Source organism: Acinonyx jubatus, chromosome A2, assembly GCF_027475565.1.
Source record: "Acinonyx jubatus isolate Ajub_Pintada_27869175 chromosome A2, VMU_Ajub_asm_v1.0, whole genome shotgun sequence".
NCBI lineage: Eukaryota > Metazoa > Chordata > Mammalia > Carnivora > Felidae > Acinonyx > Acinonyx jubatus.
In genome coordinates, this window is record NC_069383.1 from 149640233 (window position 1) to 149659889 (window position 19657).

A 19657-nucleotide genomic window follows, 5' to 3' on the forward strand; every position below is an offset into this window, starting at 1 on the left:
TCGCTTGAAAAGAAAAATTAATTATTTTTTACCAAGCCCTGCACCAGCCCAGGACTTTGTCCCAGACGCCTGGTGGGGGAGCAGAGGGAGGTCCAAGTGTACCTGTGTTCCGTGCCCTGAACTGGGCCCTCCCCCACCTCCATGGGTGTGACACAGGCCAGCCCAGCCCTTCAGGTGTGGATGTGACACGGTGGTCCTCTCCTTGCCCTTCCAAGCCTCTCTCTGGCTAACTCTTCTTCCGTCTGTTCTGGTGTCCCTGTCTGCCTCTCCTGGCCTTTTCCATGTCTCAGAAATTTCAGGCCACCGTGAGGTATGAGCAGAGCCCCTCTGAGTGACTTTGTTAAAGTCTTTGGCACCTGAAGGAATCAGATGGAGGCTACAGGTAGTTTATACCTAGCTCACAGGCAGAAAAACAGACCTGAGAAGGCCTCGCCTCTCAGCACTGGGTGCTCAGTGTTCTTCAGGAGGTGACACGTGGGGACACTCATTCCACCCAGCCCTTGTCCTAATCCTGCAGCCCCATAGCCGCTCCGTATCTGACTCCTTGCCCACTGGAATGTGGGTTCTTGGCATGAAACCAGCCAGTGCCACTCAGGCTCAGGGTCTGCTTATGCTGTTATGGAGGCAGGGTTGTGGACAGGATGACCTTCCTCTGTGGTTCTGTGGAGTGAGCTGTGTCGGAACCAGGGCTGGGTCCCGACACCGAGAGCGAGGACGTGGACAGATGGGGTGGAAGAGGCCATGCAAGACCCTGGAGCCTCGCTCCTGCACCCGGAGACCCTGGCTGGAGGCTGCCCTTCTGCCTGAGCCCAGCCTGAGCTGGTTTGTGTCTGGAAGTCCCAGGCTGAGCCTGACGAGGTGTAATGATTCACGTGGCTGCTGCCTCTCAGCACATTCCAGCAGTAGCCCCCAGCGCCTGGCACGTGAGGTGGCTGGCCCCAGACCAACCCCAGCAGCTGGGGCACGTTCCTGGGGCCCCCATCCTCAGGGGAGACCCTTCCCCAGGTCTTCCAGGCTCCTGGGGAGGACACCACAATTTACAGTTTCCAGAGCACTTTCTAGTTCACAGGCTGGAGAGGGAGGTAGAGAGCTTGTCCATACCTGGCCTCCGGGTGGGAGAAATGAGGCTGAGGGGGTAGACCAGGATGGCCAGGGGCCTGGAGTGAGACGATGACAAATTAGTGTTTTTGGGGCTCCTGCCCCCCGGTGCTGGGCTGCTCCTAGGAGCGCAGCACCAAGGGGGATCCCTGGGTGCACAATGGGGACCAGATTTCAGCTTTGCAGGTCAGTTTTCCTCTGCCCTCTGTCAAGCTTGCCGCTGCCTGACTCTCCATTCACGGAGCCTCTCCCTCCTCTGAGCCCCACACGCCCCTCTGCTCTTCCTGCTGTTCCCACTCTCTCTGGCCAGGGGAGTGGGAGGCTGGGGCCTGTTCTGCCCTGACCTGTGGGTCCCCTTCCTGCCTTGGTTTCCTGATCTGTCATTCACAGGCCAGTTCAAGGCTTGAAGGGGCTCCACAAAGTGTGCAGGCACTCAGGGCTTGGAATCTATGAATCTGAAAACCTGAAGACCTCTCTCCCTTTGGGGGCCGCCTGTGCAGGCCTGGCTGTGCTCCTCCAGTGAGCCCCAGTCCAGGGCTCTGAGGGGCGAGTCTGGCCCTCAGCTTCGGGGACAGGAAGTTGTATTTTGGTCCTGGGTCCTCGGGAAGGAGGCAAGGGAGAATGGCAGCTCAGACCCAGTCATGTTTACTCGGGCCCGGCCCCCTCTGAGCTCAACAGGCCCATTCATCGGGAGCCCCATAAACCCTTTGGGGCTCCCTGAGGTTCAGAGCGCCTGGACGCCAGGACTGGCTACCGCCCCTGGACCTGCTGGGGGCCATGGGCAGCAGGTGGGGCGTGGGTGAGGCAGGCCTGGGGGTGGCCTTGGACAAGCCTCAGTTTCCTGACCTGTACGCTGGAGTAATGGTTCCTGCCCATGAGTGTTGCAGAGCAGTTGAGAAAATCGAGGGGGCTTTGGAGGCTGTGTCCCATCACGCCAGGCTTCTGAGAGCATGTCCTCAAAGCCCATGGCCTTCAAGGCAAACCTGAGACCCCACACCTGGCCTTGGGGTGGGCGTGGGTGCACATCCTACAGCGGTGGAGGGGGACCCTTGTTCTCTCCAGCACACAGGTCCTCATCTGTTCAACAGAAGGTCTCCATCAGAAGTGGAAGCGTGAGGATTGGTTGGGGCGTTCAGGAATGAGGCTCCAGGGTCCGTCCACCCCCAGGTGAGGACGGGGATAGCTCATGCCTCACGCTGTCTTCAGGCTTCCAACTCCGCTTTAGTCGGATGGGGTCAAATATTGTCCCCTGGTCCCTTGAAATGGAAGGGAGGCAGCAGCAGTATTTGTTAGGTGGGAAGAACTGTGGCTTGGGGGTCTAAATTCCACCCAGCTGCCGTGTGACCTTGGAATAGTCCCTTCCTCACTCCAGGCTTACCAGCTCTCACCCCCTCCGCACCCCTGCCATCATTGGCTGGGGTTAAGCCCTTAGGGTTCCCATGCTGGGCATCTGGGTGGGGACCTGGTGATGGAAAGGGCAGGGTAGGAGCAAGCCCTCCCACCCCAGATGCCTTTCAACAGCGTCCTCACATGCCTGGGCAACCTGGCCAAACTTCTGGGACCCTGGTGGGGGAGGCGGGACTAGAATGGAGTCTCCTTTCCCAGACGCCTTCCGGGTGGGGTGTGACTTCCCACTCCAGTGGTTGTAAAATCCCCTGAAGCTTGGTGGGTCCCTGGAGAGGGGGGGTGTCTGTGCCTCGGAATACCCCCCTCCCAGGCGTGTTTGACACGTGTTTCCGCCTCTCCCAGCATGGGCTCCCGCTGCTGCTATTTATAACTTTTAAGAGCTCCTGCCGACTGCAAAGTTTTCTTAAACTCAAAATATCACCGAGGTCCTGGGCACGCGTTCCAGAGGCCGGCTGGGCCCTGCGGTTTGAAGGGACAGGGGGCCAGGAAGGAAGACACAGAAAGAAGGGGATTAGCTCAGACACGGGGTCCTGGCTGGGTGTTATGCTGGGGATATCTAGGGTCGGGGACCCCTAGGGCTTGATACTGGGCCCTGCTTGGACTGGAAGGGTGCTCTCTGTGGGTGGTCCTTGGTCAGGCTGGGCCATTTGAGGACGGCGGGGCCATCTCTCTGGGCCTCAGTTTCCTCTCCTGCCTTGGAGAACACTAGCCGGGTGAAGCAATGAGCTGGCAATGACACTGGGAACATCTTGGGCTGGGACCAGACTGTGTCTGTCTGGCCATCCAGCACCCGGCACAGAGCCTGGCCCAGAGGCGCCGTGGACGTTGGCTGAACTGGCCAGAAAGAGGAAGCACTTGGGGAAGTTTATAAAACCGTGTGTGGGAGAACGATGTCCAGAGAGGGGCAATGGCGTGCCAGAGGTCATCAAGCTCATTCAGACCAAGTACCCAGGTCTTCCCAACACCCAGGACCCCGCTGGCTGTGGGAGAGGCTGAAGGGTCCTGACTGGGGACCAGTGGGTCCCCACCTCAGAGGAGATTCCAGAGATAACAGGAGAGTGACTGTGCACACATCAGAAACTTCCCCAGAGCTGGAAGGGCTCCAGCAGCTGCTTGGACCCAGGGAGGGCGCTCAAAGTCACATACGGAGCCCCTGCCTGCTCCGGCCCACTGCTCTATCTCTGGGGCACCTCTACCTCTTCTGGAGTGAACGAAAAACTCAAGCCTCACTTCCCAGGTGGAAAGCAGAGGTCCTGGACCCCCACTGCACCCCTTTCCTTCCCGCCTTCCTGAGCCGTATCGGGGATGCAGAGGCAGGGAGCAGGCATGCTGACCCCTGGGCCGTCCAGCATGTCCTGTCCCCGCTCGAAACCCCAGGAACCATTCCTGGCCTAGTGAGCTGAGCTGGGCCCCACGTGGAGGGAAGCCCTGCCTCTCCCACTCAGTGCTCCACACCGCTGTTCTGATTTAAGCATAACCACACGGGGCTATTGAGGGGCCCAGGGGGATAAGGGAGTGATGACCTAGCAAAGAAAGAAGTTGGAGGAGAGAGAAAGGAATTGTTCTGTAAGCTCAGCCCTGATGGGGCCACTCCTCTGCTCAAATGCCTTCCTGTGGCCTCTTGGATCAGATCACTCAGTCCCCAACACTTGAGAGCTTACTGTGTGTTCGGCTGGGCCCCCAGATGTGGAGGCTTTGCTTTGCTTCCAGGAGCTACTTCCCTGTTAGCCCCCCTGGACTGGGATTCCCGTTGCCTGAACCCTCAGTGAGCTCTCACCTTGGCCCCTGCTTCTTCCAGTCTGACTTGCCCTCCCTTCTCGGCTGGGAGGCTCTCCTATGCTCTTCTAATGTCCCTTCTTCTCCGAGGTCTTCCTGAATCTGCCCCCGCCCCCCCACTCCCCAGCAGAATGGGACCTCACTCTCCTGATTCTTGCCATATCCTAAGAGACAGTGAGCCCATGAGGGCAGGGACTGGGTCATCTCTGTCCTGCTGCGTCCTCCGTGGTAGAAAAAAACCATCATCTTGTCCTGTATCTCTGCAGGAAGGGGTTTAGTGGCTGGAGCTTTAGACTTTGAACACTGTGCTCCTTCTTGTCCCCTCTCATCTCTCATCTGCTATGGGGAAGGCCTTCCCTTCCTGATCCTCAGTTTCCCCACGGGGAGGAAGGGAATCCCAGGATCTCAGAGGGGTCCTCCTCTGGCCCCTGGACAAGTCCCTGTCATGCAGTGTTGGAAAGTTCTCCTCCAGGGAGCCTTATGAAACTGAACCCGTCCAATGGAGAATTCTTAGCAAATCAGGGAGCAGCCCAAGCATCAAGCTGGAGGTGACTGGAGCCCAAAACCCAAAGGGGAGACTGAAACCTGGGAGGCTGGGGGACTGCAGGGAGGGGCCGCCCCAGTCCTCCAGTGCAGGCCAACCCGGCTGTCCCTGTGGCTGCTGTCCTCAGTGGGGTGATGGGGGTGGGGAGACTGGCATGCCCTCTCTCTGGACCCCAAGGTCAGGCAAGCGGGGGCCGGAGGTGGCGAGTGCTCTTGGCAGCCGCAATCAATGAGTCTCTTCGTGGTTGTTGACCCCAGACTGCTACAGCCAGTAGAGGCCAGGCCGGGGAGAGAGCGTGCTGATGGGGGTGGGCTGTGGGAGCGGCCTGCTTATCCCCTCTGACCAGAACTCCTGAAGGCAGAACCCCTCTTCGGAGGGGCGGGGTTTGCCATCAGGCAAGGCTCTCTGAGGGCAGGGGGCGCAGGAAGCCCCCAGTGCCTCTTGCTTATCTGCAGCCTTGGACGAGCCCTATAGTTGTGCAGAATTCCAGCTGATTGTTCCCTTGATGACTCGGCTCTGAGCTCTAAGCTCCAGCAGAGAAGCCTCAGCCTTCTGCTAGGGACTGAGACCTGTGCAGGGAGGGGGAGGGTGGTGGGTGGGCAGAAGTTGGTGCAAGTGGGGAACGGAGGAGACTCGGGCCGAGCATGCCCCGATCTGACTATGCTGGGGACACTGCTTGCCTTTTGAGCTGACCCAAGACCCCGCCCCATCCTGCCAGTGTGTACCCAGAGGTCTCTGGAGGGAAGAGGCTCCAGGAGTCAGTGATGACACCAGGAGCAGATAACTAATCCCAGGACCAGCACCTCATCATCTGCTTTGGATGGGGCATGATGCTTTCGTGTCCCCTAACATCCCAACCATCTCCCCAAAATAGCTTTTCCATTAGCCCTGGCTCCAAACCTCATGAAGCCCCCTGGAGCAGAGGGGCTCAAGTCCTGCCGCTGCAGAGAGCTGGGTGCCTGGCATTGCCCCTCTCCTTGTGCTCCGGCTGTGCACTTGGGCATCCCTCGGCTGGTTTGAGGGGTCACTCCACATTCCTGGGCATCTGTGAGTGTCTGAACATGCTGTGTTCTCCCACCCTGGCCCTCAAGGCCAGCCTGATGAGGACTTGCCTGTCCCTCGGCCATTGCTCTTTCCCTTTGCCCTCACCCCTGCCTGCTCTGGGGTCCAGGTTCTGGGAAAGGAATGGGTCGGGAGACTTCCAGAGAGTCCTTTCCCACGAGAGCCGAGCTCTGACCCCCGTGCTTATCTGGCCTGGGTTTGCCAAGAATAACACAGATGCTAAGGCCTGAGAGCCCCAAACCTGGGGACGCTGACCTCCCCAGGCCCAGCTGCTGTGCTCTGGCCTCTATTTTCCCTCTGTGAACAGGGGTGGGGGTGGGGGCCAGGGAGGAGGCAGTGAAAAGGTCCCAAACACCTGGACGCGCACACACACACACACACACACACACACTCACACTCATGTGTGCTCACATGATCTCCCAGACCTCATCAGGCAGGCCTGCTGTGGTTCCCCGATTTCCCTGATCTCTCCTGCTTCTCGCTGCTCCTAATTCCCACCCAGAACTCTTTCTGTTCCAGTGAGCTCAGAGGTGTGATGTGCTAGGTGTGCGTGTATGCAGAGGCACACGAGTGTGTGTGCATATGTGTGCGACAGGCATATGTGTGGGCGCATGTGTGAGCACAGGCATGTACACATGTGTATAAACATTTGTGCAAACGCATCTATATTGTGTGAGGATTTATGTTTACAGGTGTGCGCATGGGAGCGTGGTTGCTCTTGGTGCAAGCCCCCATGGACGGGGCGTGTGTGCGTGTGCGCACATACACGCTTCCGTGTGATTCCTGTTGGCCCTGGCGTTGGTGGAAAGGGACCACGTGGTGTGGGGAGTGTCTAGGGCCCAGTGAGTATTTCCAGACAGACAGGGACTCACAGCAAGAGCAGGTTAGCCTGACTATGGTATTTCTGAGTGTGTGTGTGTGTGTGTGTGTGTGTGAGTGAGTGTGTTGTGTTTTAGACAGGGTAGGTGGGGCGGATATATAAATATCTGCAGAGGCAGGTACCGGAATTGACCCTAACTATTCCTGGCTGGGGGCTTGGGCCATTTTTATGCAGTTCCACACCCTGGGCCACAGAGGGTGTTTGTGTGGCCACTGGAGGCACAAGGACACAGCTGGTGCTGGGTGGAGTGTGTGGGTCTGGTGCGGCCACCACAACTAGGTGGCGTGTGCAAGGGGACGGGGAGGGAGGCCCTCCCGGTCACCATTGCCTCTTCTGCCATCACCACCATCACCCCCTAGTCACCCTCCTGCCGTCACCTCCGCCACCGCCATCGCTGAACCCTGCGCTGCCTACATTCCCGGCACCACCCCCGCTGTCACGGCCGCCTGTGGCCGCGCTCTCTTCCCGCACCCTGGTCTGGGGCCCCTTTCCTGTCCACTCTGGGCTGCTCGCGGGTGAGGCCGAACCTGCCGTATCCCGGCTCCCAGCTGAGGGCCTGGTGCGCGCGCACCTCGTCTGGTGGCCCTGGGAAGCTGCTCCCACCCTGGGTTCTCTCTTTGTCTCTGGCTTGCCTCACAACCCTCCCTGCCCTGTCTCTGAATCCGTCCCCATCTCTGTCTCAGTCCCCGTGTCACGTCTCTGCTGCGGTCGGTGGGGGTCCCCGCCTCCAGTTTCCCCCCATGCCTGCATGGGCACGGAGTGGGGGGGGCCCGTTCCCCCTCCCAGCCAGCAGGGACTGTTTGCCTGAGACAGTCGGTCCATCCAGTCAAACAACCGCCCAATTCAGACTCCTCATCTGACTGACGGGTTTTTTTTTTCCCCTGCTAAATTTACTCTCATTTTTGACTGAATTGGCCATTCAACAGAGGTTGTGTCCACATGCCCCCACCCTGCCCCATGCCAGCAGATGAACAGGCTCACAGAGGGACGCCCCCAGACACGCTCATACACGCGTGTGGTCACGGCCTCTCGCGACACGCGTGAGCACACGAGATGGCACACATCTGCACGCACGTGTTCACACTTCCTGCCACGGTGACAGTGTCTGTCCACCCTCAGACCTGTTCTGGGGAAGCCTTGGGGAAATGGGCCTGGACAAAGCCCCCACCCCGCAGCCCAGGGGCAGCCATGACCCCTGTCCTCCGAGGCCAGCCTCCGTGCCGGGCTCCTTCCACCCTCAGCCTGTCTAGGTGGGGCCTCTGGTCATCTGGGGCCGCCGCCGAGCCCCTGTAAGCCTCAGTACCAGTTCCCAGACCCCGATCCTAAAAGGGGACTCTTTTTTTTTCTTCCAAGGACAATAAATATTTGCTCTTTGGGAAACTGCTGGTGGGAGGGTACAGGGTTTGGCCCAGCGGCGGGAATGTCCAAGGCAGTTCAGGGAGGCCACAGGCCATGCCGGCGAGGGACTGGGCGGCACCTGGCCCCGTTCCTTCGGACCCCTGCCTCGGGCCTTGCTTTCTCCATTCCTTGGCTCGGCTCAGGGGTACCCCTCCTCCCGTCCCTTCCATCTGAGACCCCTCTAGCCCCAAACTCACCCCCGGAGAGCCTTCCCACTCCCATTCACCCTTGTCAGCCCCCACCCCTTTCCCACACACTCAGTATGCCCGGCCCCAACTTGCAGTCTGACTCTTTGGACTAAATAAGGGGTTCGGTATTCTCGGACCCGTTTCCAATCTACCTCCTCAGACCAGTTGCGGAGGGCAAGACCGATGCCCCCCCAGGCCAGGCCTCTGAGAGCGGAGCACGCCCCTCACACCGGGCCCCTAAAGTCAGGGCTCTGCCCTCCTTCTGTAACGGACCAAGCCTGGCCAACAGTCCCCCAGTCTGTCCTCCCACGAGGCGCTGGTCCCTGGAGGCTCCTGCCTGCCCACCCCTCCCTCATGCTCAATTGGGCTCCCAAATATAGCGGCCGTGGCCACAGCCGGCCAGGACACCACAGCCCCAAGCGTCAGTCCTGGGCAGGGATCAGAGGGGCAGGAGCTGATTATAGGTCCCTGGGCCAAACCCAGGGCTTGCCTGCCAGCCCGCTGGGTCCTGCCACCCCCACCCCAGAACCACAAGGTTGGAGCATCTGGTCCCCGTCAGCACAGTGGGCAGAGGGAGGGGCCTGAGGGTTGTGTTTGGCCTGACGAGGACAGAGTTGTCTGTGTGTGGTGTGGGGGTGGTGAGGATGGACTGGGACTCTGGGGCAGTGACTGTCACCTCGCCCCACCATGGCCATTGTACAGATGGGGAAACTGAGGCCCAGAGAAGCCAGGACCAGCCTGGGTCACAAGAGCGTACAGAGTCTCCTGCTTCCCCCTTGGCCACTCCTTCCCGTCTTTCAAGGCCTGGGGCTATGCTCCGGGAAGCAGGCCACATCCTGTTGGTGGCATAGCAGCCCTGCTGGGAAGTCCTCTTTGGAGTCAGACTTTCACCCAAGGCTCCAGGGCCATGGAATGGTGCAGAAATTCCTGTCCTCCTGGTCCTCGTGTCTGCCTCGTGCCACCTCTGGCCAGAGTTGCTGGGCAGCTGCTGCCCCTCTGGGGGGGGGCCTCAGTGCCCCCATCTGTGCAGCTGGGCAGGGACCGGGGGCCCTGCGTGGGGTCTGTGCTTATGGGCACCCAACACGTGGTGGTGGGTTCACGTCTATGTGGATACACACGGGTGCCCTGGTGGGTGAGCTGCTGCCTGTGGGCTTGCCCACGCCTGGACGGGGTCCCCAGGACCTGCTGCACAGCAACATTTGACCTACTTCTAAGGCTCTGGGTCTGGCCCAGGCCGCGTTCTCGACTCCTCCGGGAAGTGTGGGCCTGCGTCCCAGCCCAGAGGCCTCAGGCCAGGAGGGGCGGGCTGGGGCGGGCCAGGACGGCCTGTGGAGCCTGTGGCCAGGGGGACAAGAGCCCGACCCTCCTTCCCTGCCTCTGGCTCCTGAGCCCAAAGGACAGCCAGGCCTTGTCCATCCCTCCCTCCCGTCACCCTCCACCACCCTCTCCACGTGGCCACCATATTCTGAGCTCCCGAATTGGCTCTGACAGGATGAGGGACATTCCTCATGCCCCTCTGAACATTACAGGAAGGTCTGCCAAGCACTCACCCCTGCTGTTTGCCAAGCGTTTACCCTCCCCCCTTCCCCACCCTTGTCTACACAGAGATGTCGGCAGTGCCACTCTGGGGAGCCAGCAAGCCCCTGTCCTGGGTCCTGGGTCCTGGGTCCTGGGTCCTGGGTCCTGGGTCTTGAGTCCTGGGTCTGGACTCTGGGTTGAGAGTCCTGCTCCTTGGCCTGGGGTCTTGGGTCTGGAGTCTGGATTGAGGGTCTGGGTTTGGCATGCCGGGTTTTAAAGTCTGGGTCTCCGCAGTGGGGTCAGGTCCTGGGCTCTGGGTTCCAGGTTCTAGTTTTGGGGTTCAGATCCTGAGATTTGAAACCGGAGTCGGGGCTTGGGGTTCCAGGTTCCAGTTCTGGATTCTGGGTTCTGGTTCGGGATCCTGGGTCCTGGGGGTTGGCTGGTTTCTATCCCTTTTACGCCCCCTGCTGGCTGGTCTTCATGGTCAAGTCACTGCCTCTAGCACGGGGTCACAGTGTTTCTTCAGGCTAGTGACAGGAGTCCCAGCCAGCGGGTGGGTGGGAGTGGCAGACGGCGCAGGCCTGGGCTGAGGTGGCCGCAGCTGCTGACTGTACTCCTGTCCTGGGGTGCCCCTTGCAGCGACCCAGGCTCCTACCAGTCTTCCAGCCAATCCCCCCTCCTCAGTCTCCCCTGACACCACCCCATGGGTGGAGTTTAGCAATAAGTCCCAGTCCCCGTGTGAGAAATGGGTAAAACTGAGATGTTTTGGGACATTTGCTCATCCGACATTTATTGAGTGCCTACTGTGTACCAGGCTCTGTCGTAGACTCTGGGAATATACAGATGTGAAAGAACAAAATTTCCTCCGTGCCAGCTGACCCTCATGGGATGGGGGGGAGGGTGGGAATCCACATAAGAGATAAAACAACAAAGAAACAGCCTCGTTTTAGGGTGCACCGCGATGGGGAGTCTGAGTGAAAGACAAGGAAGAAGGAGCAGGTCCAGGGTAGTCTGAGAAGGCTTCGCAGAGGAGGTGACATATCACTGAGATCAGGGGATGACAAGGAGCAAGCCATGGCCAGGGTCCCAGACGAGGGGAGGAAACAACCTATGCAAAAGGTATGCGGGCTGGAAATAACTGAGAAGGAGGCCAGTGTGGCCTGAGGTCTTCTGCCTCTATCCGTGGGCCCCTTAGAAGTTAGGGCCCATATCTTCTCCAGCATTCCCCTTGGCTGGAGAGAGAGGGGGGCAAGGTAGTTGCCCCCAGAAGGCTCTGGACTGTAGTACCTGTGAGTCTGCATCAGACCGGTCACCACTCAGACACCAGGGCTGGGGGCACTGGAGGGGTAAGAGCCAGGCTCTCCAGACCCCACAGGCCCTGCCAGGATCTTGCCTGCAGGCTGTCCTTCCTAAGGGACACAGAGCTCAGGCTGGGACCTGGGAGAGAGATTGGAGAGCCAAACCTTAGAGTGGCCCTCCTTACTGCTCACCTGCCTGCCCACCAGCCCACCCCCTGCCTTGCTTCTGGCCTCAACAGCCTGTCCTGCTGGCAATGGAGGAGGCTGATCCCTGCAGAGCCCCTGCTGGGGGCTGGGCATTAGCTTGAGGTTGAGAGAGGTCCCTCAGGGTGAGCCCTGGGGATGCTGTGGCTCCCAGGAACCAGAGCTCAGCAAAGACCTGGCCCTTGCCTCCGTCTAAGCCCTCGGGAGGCAGTGGAAGGTGGCTCTGTGCACAATGTCCCCACTGCAGGACCGCACCTGCCCTGTGCATGAGGGAAGGGGACAGAGGCCTCCCTCCCCCCCCCCCCGACATTCTCCCAAGCAGAGGACATGGTGCAGTGTGGCTCCGGCTGGCTGCATCAGCCTGTCCCACCCCGTAGCAGGGACCTGGCAGCTGCCGGTCAGGAGCCCTATGTCACTCACCTACCCCTGTTCAAGCTGGTGTTGAGTGGTTTCTGAGAGATGGCAGTCATATGTGGACGAAAGGAACGAGATCAGAAGTTTGGGTGACCCTGAGTGTGTCCTCTGCCCTGGGTCTTGGTTTCACCCATCATGAGTGAAAGGGGACTGGGTAGTGTCTCACTGGTTGTGCCTGTGGGTGGCTGGAGTCCCCGTGGGACATCCAGAGTCAGTTGTCTTGAGGGCCATCGGGCCTGGGCAGTAGGGCCGCCCAAGAGCCTCTCTCTCTGTGTGTCCTCCTCTGGCTGTCTTCTCTTGTGGTATTTCTGGCTTGTCTCTGTGGACCCTCCCCCCACCCCTTTTTTTCTCAATACTTTTGCCAAACATCTGGAAGGAAAGTGAAAAACTTGTCCCCCCCCCACAGCACCGGATGTTGTCAGATTTCCACATGTGGGGTGTTCTGTCCTCCAGATGAGGGGAGGCATTTCCTGTGTTCCAGCTGGGGGGGGGGGGACCCGGCCCCGTCTGTCCCACTGCTCTCCCCCTCTTGGTGAGGACAAGTGACAGGATCAGAGCGACCTGGGCTCAGCAGGTAAACGGTGGGGGGGCCCCAGGGGGAGGCCCCTGTGAATCCTTCCCCCCCCCCCCCCCCCGGCTCCAGCCCCAGCCCCTCTCCACACCCAGGAATCCCCCCTGGGGTCTGGATGGGTGAGGCATTGCCTCTGAAGTTTCTATCAAAGGCTCCGGGCACTTAAAAATAACAAGGAGCACCTCCTTCCCACCCCCGGCACAGAGGGAGGGAGCCCAATGTGCTCACAAGATGTCCCCACTCTCACATTTCTGGGCCCGGAGGGGCCTCATGCCAGCTCAGCCTTCCCACCTCCCCCGCTTTCCCAAGTGGTGGCCTGGCCAGGCTGCCCTCTGTCACTGCCCTCTGATGAGACCTGGGCATGGGGTGGGTGCCGGGGCGGGGGGGGGGGGGGTGTTGCAAATCTCGCTTGGCTCCCTGAGGTCCCTCAGAGGCATAAAGTGGTCCACAGGCAGAGGGCAGTGGGGGCAGAGGAGATGGGAAGTGAGGTGAAACAGGAGCTGGCGAGGGGCCAGCCGGGTGCCGAGGAAGGAGGCAGTGGGGGCCGCTGGGCTGCTGAACTGTGCTCGAAGGAGCAGCACATTCCGTTGCCACTTGGGGCCTTCCCGGAGCCCCCCCCTGCCCCGCCCGGGGCCGCAGCTGCCTGCAAGCCTTGAGCAGACACACACAGATACTTATAAACACCCAGACACAAACACATGGAAGCGACACTCACAGACACGCTCACAGAGATACACACAGACATGTGCGTATGTATAAACACCCCGACAGACCCACAGAGCCAACACGGAGATGGGCACGGGCCGTTCCCCACGAGACACAGAGGCGCACACGAGGACCTCCCCTGCCAAACATGAAGACACCTGGACAACACACACAGATACACGCCTCCCACTGTAGACAGACAGACATACACAAACAGCCACATGCGTGCGCGCGCGCACACACACACACACACACACACACACGGGAATTCGGTGCACAGATGGGAAATTTAACTCAAGAGGTGCCCTTAGGTGATCACAGCCCTTCTGGTCCCGACACAACACGCTCCGGTCCAGCCTTCGGGTCCTGTTCAGTGTATTGACTTGCCGAGGGGCATCAGGGTTGCTGTGCCTATGGGTGCGTGTGCATTTGAGGGTGAGTGGTGTGTGTTGAGCAGTGGCTTCGGTCCTCTCCTCCCCCTCCCTCTCCCCAACAGGTGATTGGGAGGAAGGGAGGGCCCTCCCTCTTCCCCACCCATTCCTGAGCCCGAACAATGCCCTCCCCAGGCCCCGAAATAGCCCCTGAGCTTAGCCAATGTCCTTTTATGGCCCTGTCCCTATTGTGCACTGTGGGGGTGGGGGGGACTGGGGTCAGGAGGTGTCCGGACAGGATAAAGGCCAGGCCTGGGAGCCTCACCTACCCTGCTCTCTGCTTGCCATCTCTCCACATCCCTCTCTGTGCTTACAGCTCCCATGGCCCCCAAAAAGCCAGACCCCAAGAAGGACGATGCCAAAGCAGCCAAGGCGGCTCCCGCGCCAGCGCCCGCACCTGCACCCGAGCCCGAGCGCCCCAAGGAAGTGGAGTTTGATGCCTCCAAGATCAAGGTGGGTGTGGGAGCTGGGTTTCAGCAGGAAGGACGGGGCAAGTCAGTGGATCCCAGAGCGGACCTACTCAGTGGCAGGCCAGACTCTAGAAAGTGAGCACTGAGGGGACCCTGGAAGCCTCCACGCAGAGGTCAGACAGGCCCTGGGGGCTTTCAGGCATCCGGAGGGCTGCAGCAGGAGGGATGGTTGTCAGACATCAGGCAGGACTCCCCCAGTGCCGCCGAAGGGCAAGTCTTTTGGTGGCTCTGGAAACTGTCTCTTGCCCTTGTCCCTGGACCTCACATCCTTGGAGAATCCCGGAGCTGCCTGGACCCAACCCTGTGGCCAAGTAGGGATCTTCCTTGTCTAGCAGCGGGGTCTCGTCCACGCCAAGTCCCCCAGGGTGGCCTGGGGGGAGAGGATGAGGAAGTGAGGCCCCTGCCCAGGCTGGGTCACACTCACCCCTACCAGAGTGGCCGAGCCCCAGACTTAGTCAAGCCTCAGCTTTTAGGTAGGGAAGTTGAGGCACAGGCTGAGTAGATCATGTAGGAAATTGGTCTTGGAGCCGTGACCAGTGGAACCAGAGATTCTCTTTCAGAGTCTAAACTTGGAGGGAGAGCCATGACTCCCACCTGTGGTATTTGCATAGTGGCACATCCCCCGTGTCCTGCCTGTCCCCTGTTCGTGGCTGGCCACCGGTCACTGCCACCCTGCCCTGTGGAGCTCCCCCAGCCCTACACAGCTCCTGCTGTCCAGCCAGACCTGTGGCCCAACTGCACAGAACCGTCTCCCGTTCGTGAGCCCTTCCCGGGGCACCTACCTTGTCCCTCAAGACCCGGGTTCAAATCCCAACATTGTTCCCTCCTGTTCACTGCTCTGGGGCTCGGTTTCCCCAGATGTGAAATGGGGTAATAAACCTTCCTTGCAGGCTACCAGGAACTGTTCACAGAACGTGCTCTTTGGAGTTGGCTCCCTGAGCCCCAGCCACCCCCCTGTGTCCAAACTCGTGTCCCACAGGTCCCCTGCTGGGGTCCGACCACTCCAGGCCCAAGGTGGCATTGTCCAGTCTCCCCGGATCTGCGGTGGGCACAGACTCCCCTCCGAGAGGAGGGTGTAGGGAGCCCCTCGGGCCGGCCAGTGAAGGGCAGGAGGCTTTGCCAGGAGGCCAGGCAGCCTAATGTCAGCAGGCTTCCTGGTGCTGAGAGAGCTCGCAGGGGGCCGGGAGCAACAACTTGTTCTTCCCAGCACTGGGTGGGGACAAGCACGACAAGGTGGCAGGGTTCCTCTGCGCTGATGTGTGCCGTGGAGGTGGAGGTCGGTGGGGCTCCCAGGGAGCAGCAGTGGAAGAGGTGCCAGTCACGCCCCCTCCCCCAAGCTCTTTTCCCTCCTGTGACCTTGACTTTGGGGCGAGTGACTGCCGTGATAAAAATAGACTTGGTATCGGGTGAGGAGGGGGAAACCAGGTCCCAGGAGGCCTCTTGACCTCAGGTGGCTCTGATGTGGCCTCAGCAAACACTCACCCACACCCCCTGGCCCCATGCTCTGCTTCGGTGGGGGTGGCCTCGGGCTTATGGAAGGGGTGGGTAAGACCCCATTGTAGAGCGGGGCCATGTGAGTGACAGTGCCTAGCCTTGAGGGCCCTGTGCGGGACAGGCGCATGTAAACACTTGCAGATGCACACACGTGTGTGAATATACACACGTACATCTCTCTCACACACGCGCGTGCATTCCTGTGGATATGCTCTCATGCTGACAGAAACGATCTGGCCTGGACCTTCCCCCTTCCCCCTCCTTTCACCCTCCACAAGGAGATGAGGCCTCCCGTCTCTCTCCTGTGGATGGTCCTGCCCGTTGGGCCCCCAGGCCTGCTGGGGGTGGGGGCAAAGCCAGTCTGATCAAATCTTGTGGCTTCAGACACCTCTGTCCAGGACCAGGGGTGACAGGTAAGGCCTAGGCTGAGCTGGGGACTCAGGGCACCGGGCCAGCCTTCTCACCTCTTCCCCAGATGCGGCCCCCCGCCGCCTCCCCCCACCGCCATCAGGGTCTGAGCACATGCAGACTGAAGGCCCTCGTTCTAACAGGTCAGGAGGGGGAAGGAGGCAGGAAGGTGCCAGGGTCGATGGCAGGAGGTTGTGGGTGCTGGAACGGGGACAAGTCGGGTAGCCAAGAGGCTGAGGCCTGGGTTGTGCCCCTGGAAGTGCCTGGGAGGAGGCCTGGTCCCACCCTCTGAGCCAGGCACTCAGAATCTTTGGGGTCTCCTTTCAGATCGAGTTTACACCGGAGCAGATTGAAGGTGAGTGAGGGTCTTGAGCCCGAGGGCGGCAGGGTGGGGCCCAGGGTTCCCAGCCTGAGAGTCCTGCCTGCCAGCGCAGCGTGAGTGGGGTGGGCTGACCCTGGGCGTGTCCCCGGTTCACGCCCTCTCCTGGCAGAGTTCAAGGAAGCCTTCATGCTGTTCGACCGCACACCCAAGTGTGAGATGAAGATCACATACGGGCAGTGCGGGGATGTCCTGCGGGCGCTGGGCCAGAACCCTACGCAGGCCGAGGTGCTCCGCGTCCTGGGGAGACCGAAGCAAGAAGGTTGGTATGCGTGAGTGCCAGGCCCCGGGGAGGCCGCTAGGGGGGGCGCCGTCTGTGGTAGGACAACGTGGGACCCTCCCTGCTCTGCGCTCTCTTGACATCTTCCCATTGTCCAGATGAGGACACTGAGCTGGTCTCAGGCGATGCCGACGAGGCAACAAGCATTGAGTTTGCTGGGCCATCTGGCCCCACGCTGATTTGCCAGATAGGAAACTGACAGTGCAAATGAGCTGCAGCGGCTGGTGTGAGGGCGGCCGGGGGGGGGGGGGGCACCCAGCCTTGGCCACCCTCTGCTCAGTGGCCCTTCCTTGTCTCCTCCACGTCTCTCTGGGGCTCCGGGCCCCAGATTCCTTCACCGTTTTTGCCAGAGAGGTTTGCCTACTTTGCCCCCAGGGAGTGAGACTTAAGCCCTCTCCCCAGGTTCAAAAGTCCCAGGGAAGGTCTCTGATTGGCCCCTGGCCAATCTGCTGGCCAATCACAGGTTGTGGGGAGGGTGGGGTCTATTTGAAAATGACACTATCTAGGAGGGTTTCCCCAAAGGAGAGCAGAGGCGCTAGACAGAGCACTGCAGCCAGCCATCCTTGTGGACAGCAAAGGATTATGTAAACAATGCATTTCTCCGTTGACTGTGAAGTGCCTCGTGATGGTGAAGTGCTTTGTGAATGGCTAACGGGTGTAGAGAGTGCTTTGGGACCGTGTGAGGGCCACAGCCCTTCACCATAAGGGACAGCGGAAGGGTGTGCCCATCCCGCCCCTCAGAGCGTGGGACCAAAGACCATCTCTCCACAGAGCTTAACACCAAGATGATGGACTTTGACACCTTCCTGCCCATGCTCCAGCACATTGCCAAGAACAAGGACACAGGCACCTATGAGGACTTTGTGGAGGGGCTGCGGGTCTTCGACAAAGAGGGCAATGGCACTGTCATGGGTGCCGAGCTCCGCCACGTGCTGGCCACTCTAGGTGAGGGCCGCGTCCTCCTCACCCCCACTCCTCCCTCGCGGGGCATCCTGGGAGAAACCACTCGTCACCAGGCAAGCCTGTGTCTCATGTCTGAAATGGAGAGAGTGACAGTCAAGAAGCCTCTATGGCAGGCGACAGCAATGTGGGGAATTTAGAGACTTAGGTAGGGAGGAAGAGAATGTGTTGGTGCAGCTCACAGAACCCCAGGGGACTGAGGACAGCTCTGGGGACAGGGTAGGGCAGTATGGCATATCTAGCAGGATCAACTCAGTCCCGGTGTTCGTTGTCTTGAGGTCACATTCCAGGGACACGGCAACTAAGTGGCCCAGTAGGTTAGGCGCCTGCCTCTTGGACATCCAGACCCCCATCATCTGGCTGGCAGGGGCACCCCCTTCTCAAAGAAGCTTTTTTGTACAGCAAATGTTTATTGAGCACCTGCTATGTCTGCTCAAAGCAGCTTTTCCCCGTACCAAACGTTGACTGAACTCCTACTGCGTGCTTAGCCCTGTGCTGGTCTCTGGGTTGTGTGTGTGGCTGGGGGTAGGAGGTCGCCCCCCACCGCAGTGAGGGAACCCACACAGCACACAAAACCCAGAGGCAGGAGCGTGGCAGACTTGTCTGGAGAACAGAGGTGTTGTCTCTTGGTCTCCTCCACCATCACCCCTCAAGGCCCTCAGCTTCACCCCACGGGCCCTTCCTCGAGCCTCAAGAGGCCGCCCTGGGGAACTGCTTCTGGGGACATGGTGGGGCTGGCCTCCTCATGATGGGAGGACCCCCAGCAGCCCGTCGAAAAAAGAGGACAGTGCGTGCTGGTGACTTGAACGCCAAGCTGGCTTTTTAAGGACAGAGCCCAGGCTTGGAGGGGGCACCAGGCCTGCACCCCAGGTTCCACCGTTTTTGACTTGTCACTGATTCCCCTGGAATCGGAAATGGGGGTGATGGCCGAGGCCTTGTGAGCCGGGATGGCCGTGCCAAAGTGAGGTGTGGGAGCACTAGGGAGGCAGACCCACCACCCAGAGGGGCTCAGGGGGTCCCCGCACCCTTCGCACCTTCCGGGGGTGCTGACTCAGCCTCCCGCCCCGCCAGGTGAGAGGCTGACGGAAGATGAGGTGGAGAAATTGATGGCGGGGCAGGAAGACTCCAATGGCTGCATCAACTACGAAGGTGCTGCTCAGCAGGCCAGGAGCCGGTGGGGGGTCGGGGGTGGGGACTGGGACCCTAGGCTCCCGTCCTTGGCTACCCAGTGCTTGAGCCCTGCCACTCACTCTCCCCCCTTCCTTCCAGCATTCGTGAAGCACATCATGGCCAGCTGAGCCTCCCATCGCAGGTGAGACCCCCCACTTCTTTCCAAACCAGCTGCGGCCTCTGCTGAGAGCAGAGATGGCCTCACGCGCTGTCATCCGGATCCCTTATCGCTACCTCCCCATCCCCACCAACCCCAGTTCTCAGTTGGCATCCTGCTGCCTCGCTCCGCCCTGTCCTCTGTAACCAGTGACCGCCTTTGCTCTCAGGGAGCCCAGGGAGGCCATGCTGGGGACCGCTCATCCCCCACTCTCAGCGCTGACACCAGTGGCCTGGAGTTGTGGGGAGCAAGGGAGGGCATCGAGGCTCCTACACCAGCTCCCTCCGCACCGCCCTGCAGATCTCCGTGTGCCTGTCATCTCCCTCTATGAGCTGTGCCTCTCTGTCTTCACCCCAGGGGCCTCATGAATAAACGGCTTCTGTCCTTCCTTTCTTCCTCATTCATTCCTTTCTTCCTTCCCTCTCTCCCTCCTTCCTTCTTTCCCCTCTGTGGCCCTTTGGTTGACTTCTGTAATATGTATGAGCCCCACATGGTTAGCCCTGGACAAAATGAGGGCGGTCATGCTGAGATCCTGCCTCCTTTCTCCCCTCCAAACTATCCTGTCCGGTGTGCCCAAATCCTCTGCGCCTGCGTCCAGGGACACCAGTAGGAGTAGGGCTGAGCTGGAAGAAGCCCGGGTGCCCCCCCACCCCTTGCTCTTGTCCTCTCCTCCTCCCCCTCTCCCCTCTGGAGGTGGGAGCTGTGCTGTAGCCCCCAGCACAGGGATGCCACTGGGGTGTCAGAACTGTCTCCTCCCACCACCAGTAATCGGGGACTCACGGGGCATGGGCCCAGGGCCGCCCATGTCGCAGGTGGGGAAACTGAGGCCCAGAGCAGTCACACTG

General features: G+C 60.2%; 1 protein-coding gene across 2 annotated transcripts; it reads left to right on the forward strand.

Moving 5' to 3' along the window:
- The first annotated feature begins 13749 nt into the window (after nt 1-13749).
- MYL3 (myosin light chain 3) lies at nt 13750-19200 on the forward strand. 2 transcript variants are annotated; one of them, XM_027038550.2, is made up of 7 exons: nt 13750-13947; nt 16194-16221; nt 16358-16507; nt 17297-17470; nt 18557-18634; nt 18755-18797; nt 18913-19200. In XM_027038550.2, exons 1-6 carry the CDS (start codon nt 13816-13818, stop codon nt 18781-18783), a joined length of 591 nt encoding a protein of 196 aa, XP_026894351.1. In that variant the 5' UTR covers nt 13750-13815; the 3' UTR covers nt 18784-18797; nt 18913-19200. The 2 variants fall into 2 exon arrangements, with proteins under 2 accessions (XP_026894351.1, XP_014921003.2); XM_015065517.3 differs by having other exon boundaries at nt 18982-19200.
- Nucleotides 19201-19657: the final 457 nt, after the last annotated feature.

Excerpts from the sequence above, each read along its gene's own strand:
- MYL3 (XM_027038550.2), top strand. The coding sequence starts at position 13,816 with ATGGCCCCCAAAAAGCCAGACCCCAAGAAGGACGATGCCAAAGCAGCC. Across the intron at positions 16,222-16,357 it reads TACACCGGAGCAGATTGAAG|AGTTCAAGGAAGCCTTCATG; the intron begins GTGAGTGAGGGT and ends CTCTCCTGGCAG. Across the intron at positions 17,471-18,556 it reads CCACGTGCTGGCCACTCTAG|GTGAGAGGCTGACGGAAGAT; the intron begins GTGAGGGCCGCG and ends CCGCCCCGCCAG.